This window comes from Taudactylus pleione, unplaced genomic scaffold, assembly GCF_031769625.1.
Source record: "Taudactylus pleione unplaced genomic scaffold, aTauple2 ptg000442l, whole genome shotgun sequence".
NCBI classification, from domain to species: domain Eukaryota; kingdom Metazoa; phylum Chordata; class Amphibia; order Anura; family Myobatrachidae; genus Taudactylus; species Taudactylus pleione.
In genome coordinates this window covers 4,169,457-4,192,586 of record NW_028284844.1, presented here as the reverse complement: position 1 = coordinate 4,192,586, position 23,130 = coordinate 4,169,457, and the positions used below count along the sequence as shown (strand labels likewise).

At 42.5% G+C, this 23,130-nt stretch overlaps 1 protein-coding gene across 1 annotated transcript in view; it reads left to right on the top strand.

The window, feature by feature from the left end:
• Positions 1-19,505, top strand: part of NFIA (nuclear factor I A) — a 317,707-nt gene extending 298,202 nt beyond the window's left edge. Inside the window, 2 exon segments of the mRNA XM_088447871.1 lie at positions 18,150-18,266; positions 18,269-19,505. Of these exon segments, the coding sequence (XP_088303997.1) occupies positions 18,150-18,266; positions 18,269-18,300 (149 nt within the window). The 3' untranslated portion in view covers positions 18,301-19,505.
• The last annotated feature ends 3,625 nt before the right edge of the window (positions 19,506-23,130 follow it).

Below are 23,130 nucleotides of genomic sequence, written 5' to 3'. Positions count from 1 at the left end.
CACCTCGTGTAATATAAGTTTCTTGAAGAAACCGAGAATTAAGATTCTGAGAAGCAGAATGGCTGTGCTGAGGATCTAAGCTTGGGAGGCTTTTTCTTTTTTTCTTTTCTCTCTCCTTGGTAATTTCTATCTCCTGTGTGCTTTAATCCTGATAGAGCCTCGGCGCTGAAGAAAGTCTTGTCCAGGGCTCGTTTTTAATGGCCGCAATCTATTTTTTATGAAAAAGCAGGAAACAAGCTGTCCTCAGTAAAAAGATTTACAAAATGTAATCATTGTTGAAATATTCTCTTTGAACTGGCTTGTCCACAGGGGTCTGTGGCTTCCAATACCCTGTTTTCTTAAGAACACTCTTGCAAGTTCCTCTTTAAGATCAGGTACTGTGCTGGTGTCCCTTTGATGTCCCGAATGAATGAAAAGAAAAGCATAATGAGAGAGCACTGTTGATCAAGCATAAAATACACTTTAAGCTGACAGAATAGCAGAGTTAACACATACTAAGCTGCTTTTAGCCTCCCCTCGTATTCTTTTTTCTCCCCTAGCCCCTTACACTTTCCTGTGCTTTGTATGCAGTGGGGTTTATAGTATGAAAAGTCTCTGATCTGTGTAGTATGCCACTTCCTAACGGGAGGGGGGGGGATCTAAAATACGATTAGAAATCCCGCTTTCCTACGACCTTCAACTTTTTTTTTATGTGGGTGGCCGGGGGTTGAACACTAAAGGTGTCACCAACCATCGCAGTTGCTGATTTTAGGATGCGGGAATTAATATCGACGGAATGAGACCTCCAGTGATAAGGTAAAAGAAGAACTCTAGGAGGAGTTAATCGACTGGCTTGGTCTAGAATGTAAGACCGTACACTCCTGAATTTACTGTGCAAAACTTACGTATAAGTGTTAAGTGTGGGCGGCGACATGATTTACAGCGCTTGCCGTTGACATCCCGGTGTGGCCAGTTGTGATTGGGGCCTCAATTCTTTACAATTTCCATTAGTTTTAATTCACCAGCAGTGGGAGCTCCTGGTAGAAATGTAATGAGCCACGATTTGTCAAATGGATGATTTTCGGTAAATTTTGCCACGCAATTTTTTTTTAAAGGTAGAACCAGCCTGATTTTCCTTTTTTTTTTTTTTAAAAAAAAATGGTGCTTTAAACAAAAATCTGAGAATTTCATGAATCGCTGATCATTACATGTCCCCCCATCAAGTCTTCAATTCTGCACATAAGTTTAATTACTGGTGGGATCTGAGTACATGTAGATCAGGGAGATAAATGTCAGGTACCGTGGGTGTAAGTCACTCAGTAGACGTTGAAGAAAAACACTTTGCAAGTCTGTAGCGCCAAGACTTCGTGTAAAAATCGATTTATCTGAAAAGTGACATTCCCTCTTTTTCACTGTTAGTCTTCTGCAGTTCAGCCAGCTACTGGGGGGGCTCGGGGGGTAGCTGCATTGGTGTCTGGGGAATTTATTATTCAATTTTTTTCACTTAATGATTATTTTTTACCTGCATGGCCAGTCCAAATTTCACATAACAACGAATGCACTTCACTACTTTTTATGCAGTAGATGGGTTGAAAGGATCTAATTTTTAAGGTTCTCTAGCAAATGGTACAGGAGGTAAGAAGACTAAAGCATGGTCTATGTATGACCACCCTAACAATCTTATTTAGCTTTATCATACATAAACTGAATGATGACAGCATACACGGTAAAATGCGTTTATCATCCTTGTGAATATACTATCCATCCATGAAAATGTTTTTCAAGTTCACAAAAAGCAAGAAAACTAATACTTGTGATATTGGACCAATAGAGCAATAAACATAATTGTATAAGATATAGACAAGGCTGATCTGGTAAATAAGGAAATAAATTGTGTGACACAGGAGGAAGTGAACTAAACATCTAAACAAGTTTGCAGAAGATAAAACAATTGGCTCAGATATCCCCCACCCATGTGTGCTAAAGGAGCGAAGTTCATGCATTGATGCACCCAGTGTTTGTTATACTTATCAACTCCCTAATAACTGTGTTAGTGCCACAAGATTGTCAGAAATCGGATGTGGCAGCAATCTTTAATAAGGGAACAAAATCAAGCATGTTTGCCCATGACACTAAGCTTTGTAGAGTTATTAACACACATCAGGATTGCTACAGAAAGATTTAGATATAAACTGGACTTTAAAGTCGATTAACGTAGATTTACGACATAAAAAGAATATCAGGAGCTTTGCAAAAAAAAAGAAGTCTACTAATAAAAGTAAAAAAGTAACATAATCTGTCATTTTTTTGGGGTGGTGTTGCCGCCTCTCTACACATTTGTTGCAAAAATAATCCATAAAAAGGGCAAAACAGCATAAAAAAATTGATAATACATTTTTATTTAATTTTAATTATTTTTAACAAGATGGCAGAAACCTCAACCAATAAATCAGTTGGCTCCAGTTTAGAATGAATAACAATGTTTATTGACATAAATTGTAGCCATCAGAGTAAAATAAATAAGGGTCATTCCATGTCAGGTGGACCAATTTTGAAGATCGTCCCCACCCGCGGATAGTGCACTGCAGAGTCGGCAACAGTTGCACTCACCACACTCTGAGGGCCACAGTTTTGCTACTTAGAATGTTGTGAACTAAAATTTCTCCAAAGTTAGTCAGATATAAATGCCAACCTTCAGGTAACATTTTATCAGAATTGGAGATGGCCAGGTGGGGACCACTGGTCTACGTGACATTAAATGACCCAAATAATCAATTTAAAAAAATAAACAATTGTACCCAAAAATTCAGTTAAAATAACCACCTGTGAATGCTAAATCAATAAGTTCATTGAAACCAGTATAGATAGACTTAAAAGTTCCACACCTAGGGGTAAATCTACTAAGAATCGAGTTTGGTCAAGATTGCAATCTCAGGTGAGTTTAGGCATGTTTTTCATGTCACAAATTTACTAAAGACAAACTTGAGTGACTTTGGGAGAGATTTCTCTTCTTTTCACTGGTAAAACTCGGGTGAGATCGCAAATTCGAATCAACTCACCATCGGCCAAACTCGGAAGTACTTTTCATGAAAAAGATACAACTCGGGAATTTACCAAGAATCGAGATTACAATCTCGGGTGAGATTGTAGCAAACTCGCTGATAAATTGAAGTTTCAAACACTCCACCTCCTGAGCTGCGAGTTTGGCAAAAACATACACAGATCAGTGTGATTTGTGTATGTTTCTGCCTGTATACCTAATCTAAAGTGTTTATTTTAATTTAAAAAATTACGTTGGGCCCCCCCCCCAAAAAAAATAAAAAAAGACATAACCAGCCCAGGACTGCTCAGCCAGTCCTGGTTCCTAAAATTACGGGAAAAAAAGGTGTAGGGTTCCACCGTGATTTAGGAACCAGCACCTGGCTGCAGAGCCAGTCTTGGTTTCAAATATAGGGGGAAAAAATGCGTAGGGGTCCCCTATATTTAAAACCAGCACCGGACCCAAACCGACTGGGGTGTAATGCCACAGCCAGGAGACCCTATCACCGGATCTCTCTCCACGGCCAAAGTATTAACACCCCAAGCCGGTCAGCCAAAGCCTGGGATCTCAGGATGAGTAATCTCCTTCAAAACTTGCTACTCGGGGGATATGTCTCGATCTGCTTCACCATCGGCCAACTCTCTTTCAGCTAAACTCACTTTAAGAGTTTAAAAACAGTTTCGACGATGCAAAGCGAGTTTAAAAAACAACAAACTCGATGAAACTCGAATCTTAGTAAATTTACCCCCTAGACTGAAGTAATAACTAGGGACCTCATTCAGACCCACTCGCAAGTGCTGAGCGCTCGCAAGCGGGTCGATGTTTAGGCCCTGGGCACGCGCAGTGGCTGCACTGCGCGTACGCAAGCCCCAGAGCGAGAGAGAAATTCTCTCGCTCCGGGGCTCGCTACCAACGGGGCGGCTGTCGATGTTGATCGACAGCTCGCCCCGTTTAGTAGACAGGGAGGGGGGGTGGTTTCACAAACTGAGGCGTTCCTTAAGGAACGCATGCCGTTTTGTGGGCGGCCGCACTGACATCAGCAGTGATGTCAGTGGGGAGCTTCCTGCTCGATCAGAGCAGGAAGCTCCCTGGGGCTTGCGGTTGCCGAGACCCAACCTCAAGGGTCTCGTCGCAAGCCCCGATGGTCGCGATGGTCTTGACCATCGCGACCATCAACCTGGTCGGTAACTAAACCCACAGCTTAGCTATCGACCAGGAGGCCGCACTTCAAAAGACAAGTGGCCGCCCACATTCAGAGCACCCGCTCGCATTTTGCGAGCGCCTCTGAATGAGGGCCTAGCTTATTTAAATGCAGTGCTATTGGAAAACAGTGGAATGGAATTGTTACTAGCTGGGAGAAAGCTGAGTAGCAGCACAGTGTCAGGCAGCAGCTGCAAGGACCAATAAATTCCTGGAATACATGAAGAGTGACATAAATGCACGTTATACAAACATATACTATTACCATTGTATATGCTCTAGTAACTGGCATTTTCCTTACACTGGATCAATACAATTAGACATTCTGAACAGTTGAAATTGATGAACCAAAGTATATTTTTCAACCTCAGGCTTATCCGGAACCGCGTGCTTTGCTGATGTGTCCCATGGTGTCTGTATTAGGCGTGATTGGGAGGTGGCTAAACAGGCGCACATCGATATTCTGTCTGATGTATTATGGGGGCGTCGCAGGAGTGGTTGCGAGCTCAAACACTTAATCACGCACCTTGGAGGCCACATTCTGATGGAGATTCTGCACGTGGCGTGGGTGGGGCTGCTTCCGATGGTTGTGAACAAAGTGGGCGTCCCAGACCTTCTGCATTCAGAAACACGGCTGTACGCCAGAGAAGGGCTGACGCTAGCATCGGCATAGAGGCGAAGACGCATCTGCGGCTCATGATGCTACAGTGATCGCAGCAGCGTGCAACTCAGAATCAGCTCCTAAGTATGGGTCTGGTTCAAAGATTAACTCAATGCAGACGTTTACGCAGTTTGAGCGATTATCGGTAATCTGCGCATGCGTCTGAGTGGCTCTGCGCATGCGTCAAGTTTAAATATCATCATTATCGCTTGCGGCAAGATTTACAAAGCGGTTGACATGCAGCGACCGTTCGTGGTAGGCAACGGAGGGATGGCAACTCAAACGCTGGCCTGTCGTGAGCGTATTCAGGTTGTGTCTCATCCTGTTACTGCAGTAAAAATGGCTCCGGCGTCTTCGTTTCCATGGCCATTCCGCGACCATAGGGTTAGAAGTCCAATTATCGACTGCGCTGTGACCGATGCTGCGTGTTTGTACCTAATCGCATGGATTTGCAAAGCTCATCGGCTGCGACATTTTTTTATTTTCACCCAGCCGCCGCGTACAAGTTTGCAGCTGTGGCAGGATTAGGCGCTATGTAACTGCGCACGTTAGACCTAGTGTAATAAATAGGAGCTGCGGCGTATTTATTACTGGGGAAGGTTTTCCTGCAGACTGTAAACCGCTCTAAGTGCAGAAACATCAACTCTCCGAGTTTTACAAGAATGAAATGTCCTCAAATAACTCCCTGATTTGGAAAAGTTGGGCCAAGTGTCACACCCTGTTCTGGATTCCACATTAACAATCTCCTTCCTCAATGTTAAACTTTGCCCCCTGACAACTTTTGTTTAAGTCTGTAATTTGAAAAGCAGAGACTGCTGGCTCGGAGCTCTCATTCAGACTATAACACTACCTGCAGGTGAAATGATCTTACTCGTGTTTGTTTGGTTTAGCTGAATACCACAGCCAGAAACATCACAAAACAGACACGGTTACAATGTAATCCCCTCACATTATGACTTGTGATAACTGTATGCGCTCCAACATTCTGCACACAGAAATAGCACCGTGGCAAAGTCCATTCCCCGGATATAGATGGAAATTTCCATCCTACACATTTTCTTTCTTAGAGTGGACTAAGATGAAGTAACAAACTATTTTATTACAAAGTTGCAAACGAAGCAAAAACTTGTGCATGAAAAGGCAAACGGATAAGGGTCAATTCAGTTACATACAGCTCCGGACTGCTCAGCCAGTCCTGGTTCCTAAAATTGCGGGGAAAAAAATGTGTAGGGTTCCACCGTAGTTTAGGAACCAGCACCTGGCTGCAGAGCCAGTCCTGGTTTTATATATAGGGGGGAAAAAATGCGTAGGGGTCGCCCTATATTTAAAACCAGCACCGGACCCAAATCGGCTGGGGTGTAATGCCACAGCCAGGAGACCCTATCACCGGGTCTCCACGGCCAAAGTATTAACACCCCAAGCCGGTCAGCCAAAGCCGTGGATCTCAGGATGAGTAATCTCCTTCAAAACTTGCAAGTTGAAGAGCCGTTGGCGACGTTTCCACCCTGTTACAACGGCAACTCGTCCCCCTCGCAGTTGCATCAAATCCATTCTACAAAATGATAGGTGGAAGCTGATTGGTTGCTATTTGGCATCTTCTCCACTTGTCCACTTCCCCATTGGTTATAAGTTTGATACATCTCCCCCTTTATCTGGGCAGCTTTCCAGGCATATTAGTAAAATTGTAGAAAGATTTTGCAAAGAATCACTTCTTCCAGAATATTTAAAAAGGTCTCATAACAAATTTGTTCCTTTCGAGGCGCTACACAATATTATAGATCAGGGTCCTCAACCCGTGGCCCGCAGAGCTCTGTTGGGTGGCCCGCCGACCGAGGGACCTGTTCCCTGCGGCCAGCCAACAGGCTCCATTTGCCGGGGCGCCTGCTGAGATTTTGTTACCAGCTGGCACCCGGCTCCCTACCTGCACCGCACCACCAGCCGGGGGCTGGAGCTCACTCCTGAGCTCCAGCTTCCGCAGTGTGTGCAGTGCACTATGGGAGAGACGTCATGATGTCTCTCCCATAGTTCAGAGAGAAGAGCAGCCGGGCGGCTCGGAGGCAGCAGACTCGGGAGCTGGGTTTAAGGTAAGTAGTAGTATTTTTTTTTGTAAGCGGCTTCACTACTGGGGACACTCCTACTAGGGGCATTACTATTAGGGGCACTACTACTAGGGAGCATTTCTATTAGGGTCACTACTACTAGAGGGCATTTCTATTAGGGACACTACTACTATGGGGCATTTCTATTAGGGGCACTAGTACTAGGGGCATTACTATTGGGGACACTACTACTAGGGGGCATTACTATTAGGGGTACTAATACTAGGGGGCATTACTATTAGGGGCACTAATACTAGGGGGCATTACTATTAGGGGCACTACTACTAAGGGCATTTCTATTAGGGGCACTAATACTGGGGCATTGCATAGGGGGCATAGCATAAGAGGCACTACCACTACTGGGGACATTGCATAAGGGGCATTACCACTGTGGGCTCTACATAAGGGGCAGCACTGAATAAAGGGTACTACCGCTACTGGTGGCACTACATAAGAAGCATTACCACTGTGGGCACTGCATAATGGGCAGCACTACTGGGGGCACTGCATAAGGGGCATCACTACAGTGGGCACTACTGCTGTGGGCATTGTATAAGGGGCACTACTACTGTGGGCATTGTGTATAAGGGGCACAAATGTGGGCATTGTGTAAAAGGGGCACTGCTGTGTGTCATACATGAATAAGGGACACAACTATGTGGTGAATTGATTGAATCAAGATTGTGCTACTGTGCGGCGTATAGCTTAGTGGTCCTCGGGCTTCATTGAATTTTTTTATGTGGCCCACACTGTGTAAAAGGTTGAAGGCCCCTGTTATAGATGCTCTCACTGATAAATCAGCATGCCAGGACATTAGGATAGCCTTGTAAGACAGTAGGTATCGTTCTCGTGTTTCAGAGACTAGCCATCCTTTCTGGCCTGTAGCAGGTTCTCAGAGGATTGGATTGACAAACTCTGTGCTAAGGTCCTGGCTCACGATCCCCGTCTGATTACCTCTGATCTTGTCTGTACAGACTTATTGCCTCTAGCAGTAATGCCCACCCCTGGGCTGGAAGTTTGTGTGCATACTATGAAAGCACTGCACAGGAATACGTGATAAGTTATAATATAGATTTGCTAAACGCTGCGTCTGCAGTTCCATCGTGAAAGATGAAATTGTCAAAAGCGTCTGTGCATTCGTCCATCAAAATGGGGGCGGCCGCGGCCCTACAGCCATCTCAATGAGCGCAACTTCCTGTTTAGGATGCAGCCAGAGACTGTATTGTTTATGGTTCATAAAATCTTACTACTGTCCTCCGACACCAGCAGATTAGTGCTGCAGCTTTCATAGTGCAGTAAATTAAGGGATAGGGGGGGGAAATTGTGTAAAAATGCTCCTCGGAGGACAGTAAAAACCCAGTTCTCTATGCAATGGTTAAATGGGATTTCAATCTACGTGGGGCTGTTTTGCATTACATGAGTTGAATACCTTAGAGATGACACACATCTGCAAGCATTTTATTAAATCCTTAGTCAGCAGTTTTCAATCTGATGAGATTACTTCTTCATTTGACTGGAGAAAGGAAGCAAAGATCTTGTACCGGACTGCGGAATTCGTTGTGATGTTTCACCTTGAACAGTAAGAGGAGGACATCGGCGCATATCCTGAGACGGCCCAGACAGGCAGTGAAAACTTCCTTGGTAAATGTGAAACAATTAAGCAAGGTTTAAGCAGTTCTAACAGGTTTCCTTACACTACGCCAAACGACAGGAATTGGGGCTCTGACACTTTGCAGCCATTTCCTCATTGAATGTCGCAAATGTCTGCAGTGGTGCGCCGTGACGTGACGCCAATTTACAGACACTCCGCTTACCGGCCGTGTCTTCTAAAGGGAGATTTTTGCGCTTCCTAAAGCGATTCAGTTCTCTGATTGACAGTTTTTAAATGAGCTGTTCCTTATTACACTGATCATTTTCTGGTATATACTATATAAGCTACATTGCGTTGCCCCACAGCAAGTGCAAAGCCTAATAATAATCCATCAGAAATGAGTTATTTATTATCATCTGCTACTTTTGGAAACACCGACAGTGCGTGACCTTTATGCACCCCAGAGGGCGCTAATAGGTCAGGTGCAAGTTAGAATTCAGCTGGATCTATAGGCTTGAGCGTTGAACGGCTGGATCTATTCCAGCTTGGCCAAGCACCCGATCATGTGACTTTCCCTTCAGGCCTGTGTGTGGCCAGTTTAAGTGAGATGTGATTGCTATGTCACCTAGCCTGAGCGCTTAGGTGAGTGGGAGGACCAATCACAAATTTGTGAATTAAATTGAATGTTGGCGCCCCGCCACTACTAACCGGAGCTACCACATGCAAATTAAGTTAAGAAAATCTTTTATGCGGGTGTTAGCGCAGCTTTAAAGGAATAGTGGAGCTTATTCATAGGTGCACTATATCTTATACATATATACTATCTAGAAGTCACAATTTCCCATGCCAGCCCCAGCTTCCAGACCCAGATTAAGAAGCCATGGAGCCCTAGGCAAGATACTGGTTTGGGCCAATTTTTCCTCTCTGATTGTCAAAAAGACACACGTAAAAATTGACAAAATTAATCCAGGGCCCATCATAGCCCGTTGGACCCTAGGCAGGAGACTAGGGCCCTCATTCAGAGCCGTACGCTCTGAGCAGAGCGCACGCTCTGAATGAGGGCCGCCCTCCATGAAAATGGAGCGTCCTCCCGGACGCTCGTATAGCTGTGGGTCACCACCCACAGGCTATACGAGCGTGCAGTTTGATGGCCGCGATGGTCGTGACCATCGCGACCATCGAAACTGCAAGCCGGAGCCTGCGGTTGAGGTTTTCAGCCGCAAGCTCCGGAGTGATTTTGGCTCTATCAGAGCCAAAATCACTCCCACTGACATCACTAGTGATGTCAGTGGGCCGGCTTCTGACGGGAGGCGTTCCCGTGGGAACGCCCCCGTCAGGGAGGCACGCCCCCGGCACGCCTACCAAAGGGGGCGTGCTGTCAATCAACATCGACAGCACGCCTCCTTTGATCAGACACAACGAGCTAAGGACTTTCCTTCACTCGTCGCGTCTGGCGCATGCGCACGACGGAGCTTCCTCTGTCGTGCGCATGCTCAGTCCAGAACATCGACCCACTTGCGAGCGGACAGCCGCTCGCGAGTGGGTCTGAATCAGGCCCTAGGTTGCCTAATGGATAACCCGGCACGGCCAATTTCCAGGGGAAAAAATGTGCATGTGGTCTAGCAGACTGGGACACAGCTACAAATAAATGTTAACTGTGACAGGTGTATTAGTAAATGGCCTCTAGGGATTGGGGGAGGGGCTTATTTTGTCCTGTAAGGGGTGTGCAGTATATGTAAATGTGCAGCAATCAATATCAATAGTACAATGACAGGGGATGTAGTCAGCATCCCGGTGTGAGGGATGCCGATGGGCGGGATCCCGGCACCAGACCACCGGCAAGGTAAGTATTGGGCATAAGGGGGAAGGTTAGGGTGCAGGGTTAGGGTTAAGCATTACGTTGGAGGGTTAGGGTTAGGCACTACAGGGGAGGGTTAGGTGTAAGGTGCACGGAGGTGGAGGTTAGGGTTAGGCACTAGGGGGTAGTGTTAGGTGTAGGGTGCACGGAGGGGGAGGTTAGGTTTAGGCACCGGAGAGGGAGTGTTAAGTTTAGGGTGCGGGGAGGTTAGGGTTAGGCACTAGGGGGGATGGTTAGGTGTAAGGTGCACGGAGGGGGAGGTTAGGTTTAGGCACCGGGGAGGGAGTGTTAAGTTTAGGGTGCGGGGAGGTTAGGGTTAGGCACTAGGGTGGAGGGTTAGGTGTAGGGTGCACGGATGGAGTGTTAGGTTTAGGCACCGGGGAGGGTGTTAGGGTTAGGGTAAGGCACCAGGGAGGTAGAGGTAAGGATTAGTCTTACCTTCTATCCTTATGGGTGTCGGGATTCTGACTGTCGTGATGCCGCTATCGGTATTCTGACCAGCGGCATCCAGACCGCCGGGATCTCCTACCCAACCCCAATGACAGTTAAGGTAATAATAATGTAGGTAAGTAAGTATGTAAAGGAATATGGGTTATAAAGACTATTTGAAATGTATATTCTGTGCTAAACCACTGTGACAAGTTATTTCCCTACACTACTGATTTTATGTGCTAAGACGGCCCCTATTTTAGTTTATACAGAGCAGATTCCATGACTTTTTCCCTGCACAATACAATCTGTGTCAAACAGCTTTGCAGCCCATGGTTGAGCTTTTATTGGTGACTTAATCCAAGATTAACAGTTACCTGTGTTCATGGGGGCATACAGCTAAAGTGCAAAGCGGTACGTCAATGGCAAGTCATCATCATGTGTGTGCACTCACACCTGGCCGGTACTAGGGGCAAAGGATACGCCTCCTAACAGGCTTATGTGAACGCCCCTCTCCAATCGTAATGCTTGATACGTGCAGAATGCGTGCTGGTCTGTATAGCCACATATTCCCGCGTTGTCTAGGAATGTGCATTGTAAACTCATGCCAGCTGCACGCAACAAACAGGCGTAGGTACAACTCTCTGTGCCAGCCCCATAGGCACTGACTGGCATTCTGTAATGTCCTTTATTCGACTCACAGGTAAGATGTTTGGGAAACAAAATAATTGCTGCCCCCTAAGCTCACAGTCATATCTATCCTGTCATATCAGCCTTTGGCAAAGACATGAATGTTGCTAGTAACTCTTTCATATACACTTGAATTTATGTTTAGCGGTCAAAACAGACAGACTAATTATAGGTAGTACATTGGTTAAACAACCAGCGGTGCGACCTACAATGAGCGCGTGTCTTCTGACCTCTAAAAAGGTTAGCAGGTTACCGTTATCTCTATTCAATGCAACAGATTTCCCTAGTCTTGCCTGCACGCCTGTCCTGTCCTGTTCCTACTCTGGGGCAGAATACATTGCAGTTTCTGCAGAGCTCTGCAAGACCCGACTTCAGGAAGGGGAGGGGGGGGAGAGAAAGTTTGAAAGCTGGATCACCAGACAAAGACTTGAGAGCTTTGCTGCACAGCTAAACTAAAACTCCCGACTCAGCACCTTCTATTGATTAAAAACTAACCTTTAAAGTAACTCTTAGAGTGTGCGGTTCGCATTTAAATTTAAACATGTCATGAAAGTTGATTTGTGTTACTGAGTACCAACTCCAAAGGCGTTACTCTCACATCAATTTCCTTAAGCAGCTAAAGTATTTCACAAATAATGTCAATAGGAGGTAAGAGAGAGTGAGAGATATTATGAAGGAAGATCCTCACTGGGGGCTTGTACTTTCCCATGCAAATGTACCCCCCTCCCCTGTCCTCCCCATTAAAAGTGTGCAGAGTGAGACCCAATAATTGGAGCTTTGTCTAACTTTCCCAAGTGCCAGGGAGAGACAGATTAATTAAATACACAAGAGTGTTTTTGGAGTGTGGGGTCCCACTTGCTGGCTGGGTCATAAATTGAGCAGAATGAATACTTCAATGTGTTTGCACAGGGCTGCGCAACGTCAGAGCTAAGGGGGAGGTTGGATGGGAGGAGAGCTGAGACTCTTTTGCTAATGATAGTCACGTATGGGTCTGTCTGGTTGCTTCTGGCAACCAGACATGATGTAACACCACCATGAACTTCAACTTGGGGGAGTTGAAAAGGGAACAATAGACTAGAGTAATCAATAATGCCTATTTCAGTGAAGGATTACAGAGCTGCTCTGGGGTAACCTTGTCTGCAAGGCACAAACTGAATAGGAGGAAACTTTATATATATATATATATATATATATTAATAAAATAATGCTACGGTAATAAAAATAATAAAAAATAGATAATAAAAAATATATATATATATAAATAAATATGTATGTATATATATATAAATAAATATGTGTGTATATGTATATATATATATATATATATATATTTATTAATTATTTTATTTTAATTTTTTTTACTTTTTCTGCAAGGGGGGCGCAGGAAACACACTGCAGATATTCTGCCCGTGGGCCTGGAGTGTGGAGAATCATGCAAAGCCCCTGATGCAATACAATAGTACAGCACCAGCTGTTTACACATGGCAGTCTCACTCATGTGTACAGCTGCTGTGACAGCTTGGGTCATGGAAGGTAGCCTAAAGTGATGGTCTGTGGGAAAAGACCTCTGTGCCCAGACCAGGAACTGGATGTAAATGTACTGTAGCCCATAGCAACCAATCAGACACCAGCTCTCATCAGTCCAGTGCAGTGTAGAGCAATGAAAGCGAAGGCCTCATTAGTTGCCTTGGTTACCACATAACTGAGAATCATTGTATTGAATAAGCCCCATATCATTCAGGCCACTTGTGTTACATTAGAATAGTATCATGTTTCGGTTACGTTGCGATTTCAGCCATCGAACAGACTTCTGTACAAGTGTTAAAAAAGTTTTTTTTTTGTCATCGGAATTCTGTGGACTCGCAGTGGGGTTTTTTTTTTTCTTTCTTCAAACATTGTCCTCAATTCACATTGTCCTCAGTTTAGCATTAGAAAACTTTTCCCAGACTGCAATATATATGCCGCACCTTTAAAGCAGCAATCGCTGTAGCAGACAGAAGAACATTGATATTTACAATTTTTCCTTGGATTGTTTCTTCAGACTGATGTCAATGATTTATAATTCTGCACAGTGTCATGTGACTACTGTGGCAACCACAGTCACATGGCACAAGATGTAGCGAGCAGAGAGCCTTTGGAATGACCCTCTGAGCTCTGTGTGCAGAATCATTCTTCCTTATTTGTGTGCGTGTGTATAAATGGGCAAACCACAAACCTCATACACAATGAGGAATCCTGAGTGGACTTCCTGCTCACTGGTGATGTCAGTAGGGCCGCCCACAAACAGCATTCGTTCCTTCAGGACCGCCTCCATTCGTGCAGCCACCCCCCCTCCCCACCTACAAAACGGGGCGAGTTGTCGATCAACATCGACAGCCGCCCCGTTTTGTTGCGAGCCCCGGAGCGAGTGATTTCAAACTCGCTCCGGGGCTCGTGCACGCCTCGCGTGCGCAATGGCCCACTATCGACCCGCTTGCGAGCGCTGTGCTCTCGCGAGCGGGTCTGAATCAGGCCCTAGGCCCAAATACTTCACTCTTAAATAATCTCTTTATTCACATCATTGTTGTCCCATTCTCCCCAGCTGTGTAGGGACCTGTAAAAGACCTAGGCCCTCATTCAGAGCCACTCGCTATCGGCAGTACGCTCGTTCCGAGCGATGTTCGCACATCTGCGCATGCGTACGGTTTTTAGTACACATGCGCGAACCAGTCAGTGCGACCGAAAATCGTTTGTATGCTATATAGCGAGTGCCTGCTATTTTGAGTGACAGAATGAGGCGTATGTGGGTGGTAACAGGGGAAGGTGCTTGTAAACGGGGGAGTGGAATTCGAACGCAGGCGTGCTTAAAGGTCAAAACGGGCGATTTAAGGGAGTGCATGATTAATACAGCAGCGTCAATGACCACGTCACTTGGTTTTTTTAAACTTAGAACTGCTCGCAAAATAGCGGTTGAAAAAACCAACCACAAGAATAGCGAGCAGTTCATACGCTGTTCGATGTACTCGATTAATCTAATAAATAGCGGACATGACGTATGGTGCGAGCGGCCAGGGGGCGTTTTTAACAAACGAGCGTATGTTTTGCACGCTCGTTCAGACTTAGAGGTGTGAACAGACTGCAATTTGCGAACGGATCATTTGAATAGCCACCCCTTGTTTTTGAACGAACGACCGCAAATAGCGAACGGCTCTGAATCAGGCCCCTTATTTGGACCATACAAGCTAAATTTAGGTTAAGGTAATCCTATATATTTACATTTCATACATGAAACGAGGTAAAAGACTCATAATGTGCCAGTATTGCAGGCCCGGCCCATTGTTTCCTCATTTTAGCACATTTTCTTCTTACTTATACCTGAGAGCTGGAAGTAAAATAAGATGATTATTTAATATATTGGTAGGAGAACACTATATTGTGCCCCTCCTTCCCTGTCTTATTTAAAGGACTGTCTTGTGGTAAAAATCTCCTAATTTCAGGGTGGAAACCTTTGTTAAAAACTCTGAGCCTGATTCAGACCCGGTCGCTCTGACAGAGAGCTCGCTCTGAATCAGGGCCGGGTTTTGTTTTTATTTAGAACGGCCTCTTGGCCACTCGCATAGCTGTGGGTGACCACCCACAGCTATTGCGAGCAGCCATGATGATGGTCGCGATGTTCAAGACCATTGTGACCATCGGGCTTGCGGCGAGACCCTTGTAGTATGGACTCGTGGCCGCAAGCCCCAGAGAGATTTCGGCTCTAACAGAGCCTGAATCTCTACACTGACATCACTCGTGGGAACGCCTTCGTTTGGGCAGCCACCCCCCCGGCCCGCCCACCAAAGGGGGCGAGCTGTCACTCAATATCGACAGCTCGCCCCCTTTGGTGCGAGACCCGGAGCAACGGATTGCCCATAGCTAGCTGGGTCTCGCGCATGCGCACGACGGAGCCAGCTCCGTCGTGCGCATGCGCTGCGGGCCACCATCGACCTGGTTGCGAGCACTCAGCGCTTGTGACCGGGTCTGAATCAGGCTCCCTGTTCCTGCAGTTTGCTGATACATGAAATGTCTCAGGAGCACAGTGAGCAGGGTAATACTTATACATGGCATGCTACTTAAGCTGGGTACACATTAGACGACCTGTTTACCCAGCCGACCCACGATGCGACGGACAACATATCCTGCAGTCCGTACACACAACGCACGACCTGGTGAACGGCCGCACAATATGTCGTTCACTAGCCGCATCCAAACGCATAGGCCAGCATAGTGCGAACCCACTTGCCGATGTCGACTATATGACAGCCCGATCCGCCAGAGTACCCACCTTTATCGTTAATATTCATGAAGACTTTTTACCAGCAGGATAATGGCTAACTTCATGAAGACATGGGGAAATAAATGTATTTAGTATAAATGATGTAGCTGTAACACACAGCGTAACATGTTTCTCTATTTGTGGTCTGTTGAAATATCTTTAGTTTGCATTTTAAAATGATATTAAACAAGGGAAAACAAATATATGTTGTAGAGAAGGGTACACTGTACTGACTTGCCTTTCCTTGAGTAGCAGAACAGTCCTATTCACTCAGGAAATCTCATAGTAGTTGTTCAATGCATGCTGCCATATTTAGCAATAAGGTAGTGCTGGTTCTTGCAGGACCGTCCTGACTCAGAGGGGTCAGTGCGATGTCCCGGCTATGCACATTGCCGCTCACTAGGATAAAACAGTAAGGGGTATATCTACTACAGTGCAGGTTTTAAGAAGTAGAGGTTTTGCCCATAGCAACCAATCAGATTCTTGCTATTATCTTCTAAAAGGTGCTAGATAAATGTTAAGTATAGTCTGGTTGCTATGGGCAACATCTCCACTGCTAAAATCCCGTACTTTAATAAATATATCCCTAAGTATGGAAGTAACCTGCTGTGCAATAAACGCAAACATTAGTAGACCACAGTTCTACAAAAAGGAGACTCACAGTACGTAAGTGGGCAGATATAGGTTTGTAGAAATTGTAATACCATGTTCTCCCCAGTCACTGGATATGGATGGTTCCCTTAAATGACATGAATAAAACTACAATAAACATGTTATAATAAACTTTTACACAGGGAGCTTCTTGTTTATGCTTCAAACTGCAAAAGTGATGTAAAGAATCCATTTATTTCCAAGTAGATTCCAACACTGACACTCCCCCTTTTTGTATGTATTTTTACTAGAGAGATAGAATAGCTGGTCTTCATCTTGGATTCTCATGGAGCTTTAACTTCTGCTAATTCCTCCTCATGTGATATACATGTGTGGAGAAAAATACAGTGACAGGACCGAGTGTAACTCCATTTTTTCCGGGGTCAGGAAGACACAGCCTCCTCGCCCTGTCAATTACAGAAAATTGGGGTTGACAAGCCCCCTGTTTCGAGGAACACAGGCTCGGCTCCACCAACTCCCCGCCCCCAAATGGCTGCAGCCTGTCAATCAGGCTACGAATTTGGGGAACTGCTAGAGCGATCTCGCAGTAGAAGATTGGCAAATGTGCAGTACAGATCCTGTACATGCGTCAATCTCCTAATATCGGACATGTACGCAAACCATCAGGTTTGCGTACATCTCTGAAAGAGGCCTCTTGTATCTTGGACAAATCTTGTTGCACTGCAAGGAGTACAAATATTTTTTTATTTTTTTTTTGCATGCAGAGTAAATTCTGGCTACATTTGCATGTAGCCCCCAAATGTTGGGCAGCTTTATTGTTACACTGCACTGTAGAGTTGAGCTAGGACACGCCCTTCCCAAATCTAAATCTCTGCACATTATATATCTGCCCTACCTGCAGCACAACATGCTTTTGCCAAGGTGCAAAGTTACATGCTATTTTTACTTTGCTCCTAGCTCAGAATCAGACCCATAGATCACAGTTCTTCCCCCTTTAGAGACCAGGCACCTCCTGAAATACTGTGTGTTGGAAGTGTATCAGCTGAAAAGTGCAACACAGGTTTCCAATTCCTTCCTTCTGATGGTGTTCAAAGCAGCCCAGTGGTTGCATAAGAAGTTGTGGGTACTATTGTAGGTAAATCCACTCGACGCGTTTTGGGATTATTATTTTTTTAAGTTCCTTGATGCTACACAAGGGGCTTTCCATTTAAAAACTTATTACAACATGTTCATTGATTTTTTTTCTGTTTTTGCTTACAAATGATTTAAGGAAACCCTCCATTTTCAATGGCCAGGGAGAACATTTACTTTCAAACTAAGCTGAAGACTATTCTGCAAACCTATATCTGTATACTTATAGGGTAGACAAACTTTTCTCATTTTCCTGTTCACCTCGATGTAGTGCAAGCTAAAATGAGCAAAGATATTGGTCGCAGTGTGCCTTTATCTGAACATTCCGCAACAGAATTGCAGAATTGGTTTCTAACCCTGAAAGTTGCATAGCCTATAACTGAGTGTTACTATAATGACATTTTTATTTCATTATACTGATACAATTAAAAATTATCTTCTTACAAGTTTCCTTTAAGGCCATTTAAATGCTTAAAATGATCTGACCTTTGTAATTGATTTTAATTGGAAATAAAATAACCTGAATAAAATAGAAATATATATTTTTTTCTTTCTGTCTTTCCAGTCCTGGTACCTGGGATAAAGCTCACAGTTTTCCATCCCCCACCTGACAGACCACCTGCCGCTTCCCATCTCTGTAACATGGAGGAAATTGGTGACAACACGGCACAGCTCTTCGTTCCTGCGGAAGGGGAAGGCTCATGTCAACAGCGTAACAAAGTTGAAGACAAAAAAAAAAATTCTTATGTGGTCGCATGGCAATGACCATTAATAATCAGCCTTATTTCTTTAATATTTTTTTTTTCTTTTTTGATTTTTCTCACCATGGGGTCTGGAGAAAGTTCTTGATGGGGAAAGTTGGGCTTCACGACATTTGAAGTGTTTTATTAGTAGTGTAAACATTGGGTGGTTCTTGGTAGCCTTAGTCTGATGTTTTTTACTGACTTGCTGTAAAACACGTTCATCGTAAAGCCCGGCATTTTCTGCAAAGCCACTCCTTCCATATATCCGTGTTTGTGATACTGTTTGCGGAGTTGTGAAGGAGCAGCCCCACTAAATAAAGACTGAAAGCACTCTTAAATATACATGTAAAAAGTATAAGTGGATAGGAACTTCTACAATGGCTAAGACCACACTACAACAGTTTCAGAGACCGTGGAAGTCAGCTAAAATTGTTTGATTTGATTTTTTTGCCTATGTTTTGAGTGCTACTTCACCTGAAAGAAAGGATTTGTTAAAACACACGCAAAAAGTGGAAGATCAATTAAGACAAAATGCACTTTTTTTAAATTTGTTGACCCCCCCCCCCTGCGGAAGTGATGAAGTTATATTACAGGACACAACTGCGACAAAATGTTTCTGGTAACATATCACAAAACGTCCGCCCTTCTTTCTGACAAGGAGTAGCCACATCCGTGATCCACGAGGAGACTGTTAACATTTATTTACATTCAAAATGCAGAACAATGGTAAAGAGAGAAAAAACAGTCCAGAACATTAAATATTCACATAAAGAAAAAAATGCTGCACTTACAAATAAGCTTTTTCTGAGACAAATTTTCAACAATTACACAGAAACACAGAAATGGGGAAGATGGTCTGTTTTGACAGAAACTGACAGGAACCAATCAAAACAATCGTATTTGGATTGAGTAAAGTGCAATTTCATTGGATAGGTAAATATCTTTGTAAGATAGAGATTGTTGAAAATTCTATTTTTGTTTTTTAAGTCCTAACGCCCCAGGACTCTAAATTATTGGGGTTAAAAAAAAACAGCCTTGCAAAAGAAAGGGGAGCTATTTTTGCTTTTTATGTTTTTTATTGTTAAACTTGTATCCCTTAAAAATTAAGAAAATGTAAAAAAAAATATATATATATTATAAAACATAATGGTGCTTTTACCACAATATGTTAACTACATTAAATGCTAAGTAATCATTTTCTGTTATCAAAGCACATAACTAAAAAAAAAAATCATAATACCTGTTAATTTTATAAGCTAAAGTCATTATTAGTGGGTATGCCAGTTCAGACAAACGCTACATTTCCCAATATAGGATTTAGTCAAACACCTCAGGATCTTTATAAACGTCCAGATGTTATCCTTGAGATTTTTTTTTCATCACTTACATCCTCTGGACTTTAAACACTGATTAATCTGGGGGGGGGGAGCACAGCACTTGCTGAAAAAAATGCATTAATTTGGGACATAGACTTAATGTATGTTATGTACTTAAAAAAAATGTCTAAAAAGGAAAAAAAAAAGTCTAAAACAAAATACATGTGATTTATTTTCTACCAGACAGCGGAGCATCCATTTTGCTTCGCATGCAAATTTAAGGAGTCCTATACTATACATATATTATATACTTTCTGTTTGGCATATTTGTCAATCAGAAAAAAAAATTCTGTGCATGTTTAGTGTTAGTAACCATTTTTATATACTTAAAGTAGAATAAAGTAGAGTGCATTAAGACAAGACATTTTAATCCCTATTCCAGGCACCTGCCTTTTTACCCACTCCCCCGTACAGCCGAATACAGAGCCAGCTTGGCCTTTTTTTGTTTGGCAGTGAAGGAGTTAAACTTTGCGTATTGAGTCCTATATGAAGGGCTTTTGCTACTGTCCTATACAATCAAGTCCATGAAATTCTTGGGAAGACACTTTGCTCCTGTTTTTTTGTCCCCCACCAGAACTACTTTGTTTTTTAATTATTCTTATTTTTCTCTTAAACACTTTTGGACACATGAGAGGGCTTGGAATGTGTTCGCAGTATATTGCAGGCCTCTCTTGTAACCAATGGGTTAATTTGCACGAAAATGAAATGAATTCCATATCAATGTGCCTTGCCCTGGATAGCGATTATTTATGGAATTGTTGCACATGTTCCTATATAGATAGCGGGGAGAGGATTCCCCAGTCACGTGTTTTGGAGACACTTTTTTTTCTTGTAAATGTGACTTTTGCGCCAGACATTGCAGGCTTCACCGTGTAGGTAGATAGTTTAGTTATACCCCACCAATAGGAGTAGTGTGCTTTAGTCTTTTAGCGTCTGTGCTATTTTGCGTAGGAGATCAGTATTTTGGGGGGATATTTGCTGCATTGTGACAATTTATTTAGAGTCTTCCTTTTATTATTATTTTCCCTGATCAATGAAAAATATGCAATACCTGCTTATATCATAGTAGTCAAAGCTTAGCAAATTTATTAGATTTATTTTATTTTTTTTATTTGACCAAAGTTGGTGCTGTACTTGACGCAGTGTGTTAGGTGTTTTAGTCATTGTACCCTTGTGACTACAAATGCACATGCAGGAGGGGGATCTTAGAGAAGCAGTCAGACTGTGAAGCACTAAGCTGTACCCTGCTTTGAGCAAATTTTATTTTGTGTGCGTGTGTGTGTGCGTGTGTGTTACAACCGTTCCTATCACAAGCAAGCCTTAAAGAAAACCTGACTTCCTTTCCTTAAAACTCCCACAACCCCATTTTTATTAGCAGACAGCAATCAAACCACGTTCAATAGAAAGAGGTTCTAATGCCCATTTTTATATGCACGTTTTTAAACTTCCAACTTCTGAAAAATTGTTTACCGGTTCTCTCTCTATTTAAGGAAAAAGAAAAACAAAAAAAAAGGATAAAAATGTTTTTTGTTTTGGATTTTTACATATGTGTCTGATACGTGGTTTAGTAGTTGTATTGTGTGAGCGTTAGTGATTTGAGTCCATTTTTCTGTAGCCAGCATCCTTTGCCTTCCCTATAGCACTTAGCTGGGCATTACCTTACGACATATGTGCACTAAAGGAGCAGCTTATAGTGCTTCACAGTGAAGGGAAATTAAAGCCTAGACATATCTTGTCAGAACCTTGCTATAAGACAAGGCGTTACCAGTAAATTGGTTGTACATACAATACAAATGCACCCTTTTATAAGACATGCAAACTAAGCAATAGATCTGGGCAGTTGTAGATTATATTGTTTGTTTTTATTTTTTTAGGGTTTTTTTGTTATGTTTTTTGTTCTTGGTGAATGTGTTGTAGACCTGGCTGCGAAGAGAGAAAAAACTGCCCACTCAGATATGCCATTTGTATGTTGTATAGTTTTAATGAGTACAGTGATTTATTTCTACCCTATTTTATAATGCAGGACTTTTGTAACATTGTTTAAATGAGGACAATTTTCTGTCAATCTAGCCTTGCAGATTTTCTGATTGTTTCTTATAAAGTAAGCATTCTTATACTTTTTTTTATGTTTTTGTTTTATTTTTAGGGTTTTGGGAATTTATTTTTTCTTCTGGAAACTGGATTTAAGTTAAAACTTTCCAGTTTCCTGTTTGTATGTATTTAAATACAGTTTGTTTTCCTTCTCTCATTGGTATAGCATTTTTCCTATACTTGAGAAGTATGGGCCACTAAATTGCCATTTTAAATGGACATTACAGGTATACTGTAGTTTTATTTTATTTTTTTAAGTGTTTTTTTCCACTAAAAGTCTGACTCTAAAATTAAAGATTTCTGAAGAGTTTATCAGATGAAATATGTTTTAAAAAGTTTAAAACATTATGTAGACGGTCAAGGATGTAAAACAACAAACTTGTGTCAAGTATTAAACCATGAAGTTACTTGTATTCATTCTGCCACCATATTGGAAATACAGCAGGAAACTCCACAGGTCATATCTTTTCAGTTTTGGAAATATTAATATTCTTAGCATTGTAATATTTGAAGAATATACAGTAAAGCTGAGTGTGCAGCATAAGGATAGACACAAGTAGCATCATGTTTGGGAAGCTATAAAAATGTATATAATTAAATACAATTTAATTTTTTTATTTAATTTATGAGAAGAAAATTGCATTGTTACAATTGCATTAAATATGATGCCTCCTCTTTTACACTATAAAAATCAGGTTAAATATCCTGCACAGACAGCAACATATTTAAATATGAGCTGCATCAAATAAGAAGTGTAATCAATTCTATTCATTTCAGGTAATTTAATTAAATATATTGCAATGTTAAAGTAATTTCACATTTTTAAATCACACTTTATTTTAATGATAATCAGCGCCACTGCCCATTGACATGCTCTGTAGTAATATCGTCTTCAGTAGTTACCAGGGAAAAAAAAATCACCTTTAATTCTGATAAAACAGCCTTTAACATTTATATTTATGATAATGAACTGCAACTGTATACAATTCTGAAAGTAAATGAAAATGTTATATTGTTCAATGGCTAGTGTATAAGCTTATGTTTTGTTGGATATATCAATTACTTTCAAAATATGGATGTCCATTAATATGTCCTTTCTATGGTATACACTGACACACAAATCCATTAGAATTGTAAAACAAAAATAAATAAATATTATTTTAGTGAAGGAAAAAAAACAAAAATTTATTACAATATTTCTGTATACTAAACACTTCAAATATGAAAAAAATATTGTTGTGCTATGAAAATGCTGCATATCCCAAGTATGTTTAAAATAAGTATAATAATATGAAATGGTGCAAAATCGGAGCATGCTAGCACAAGGAATAGAACA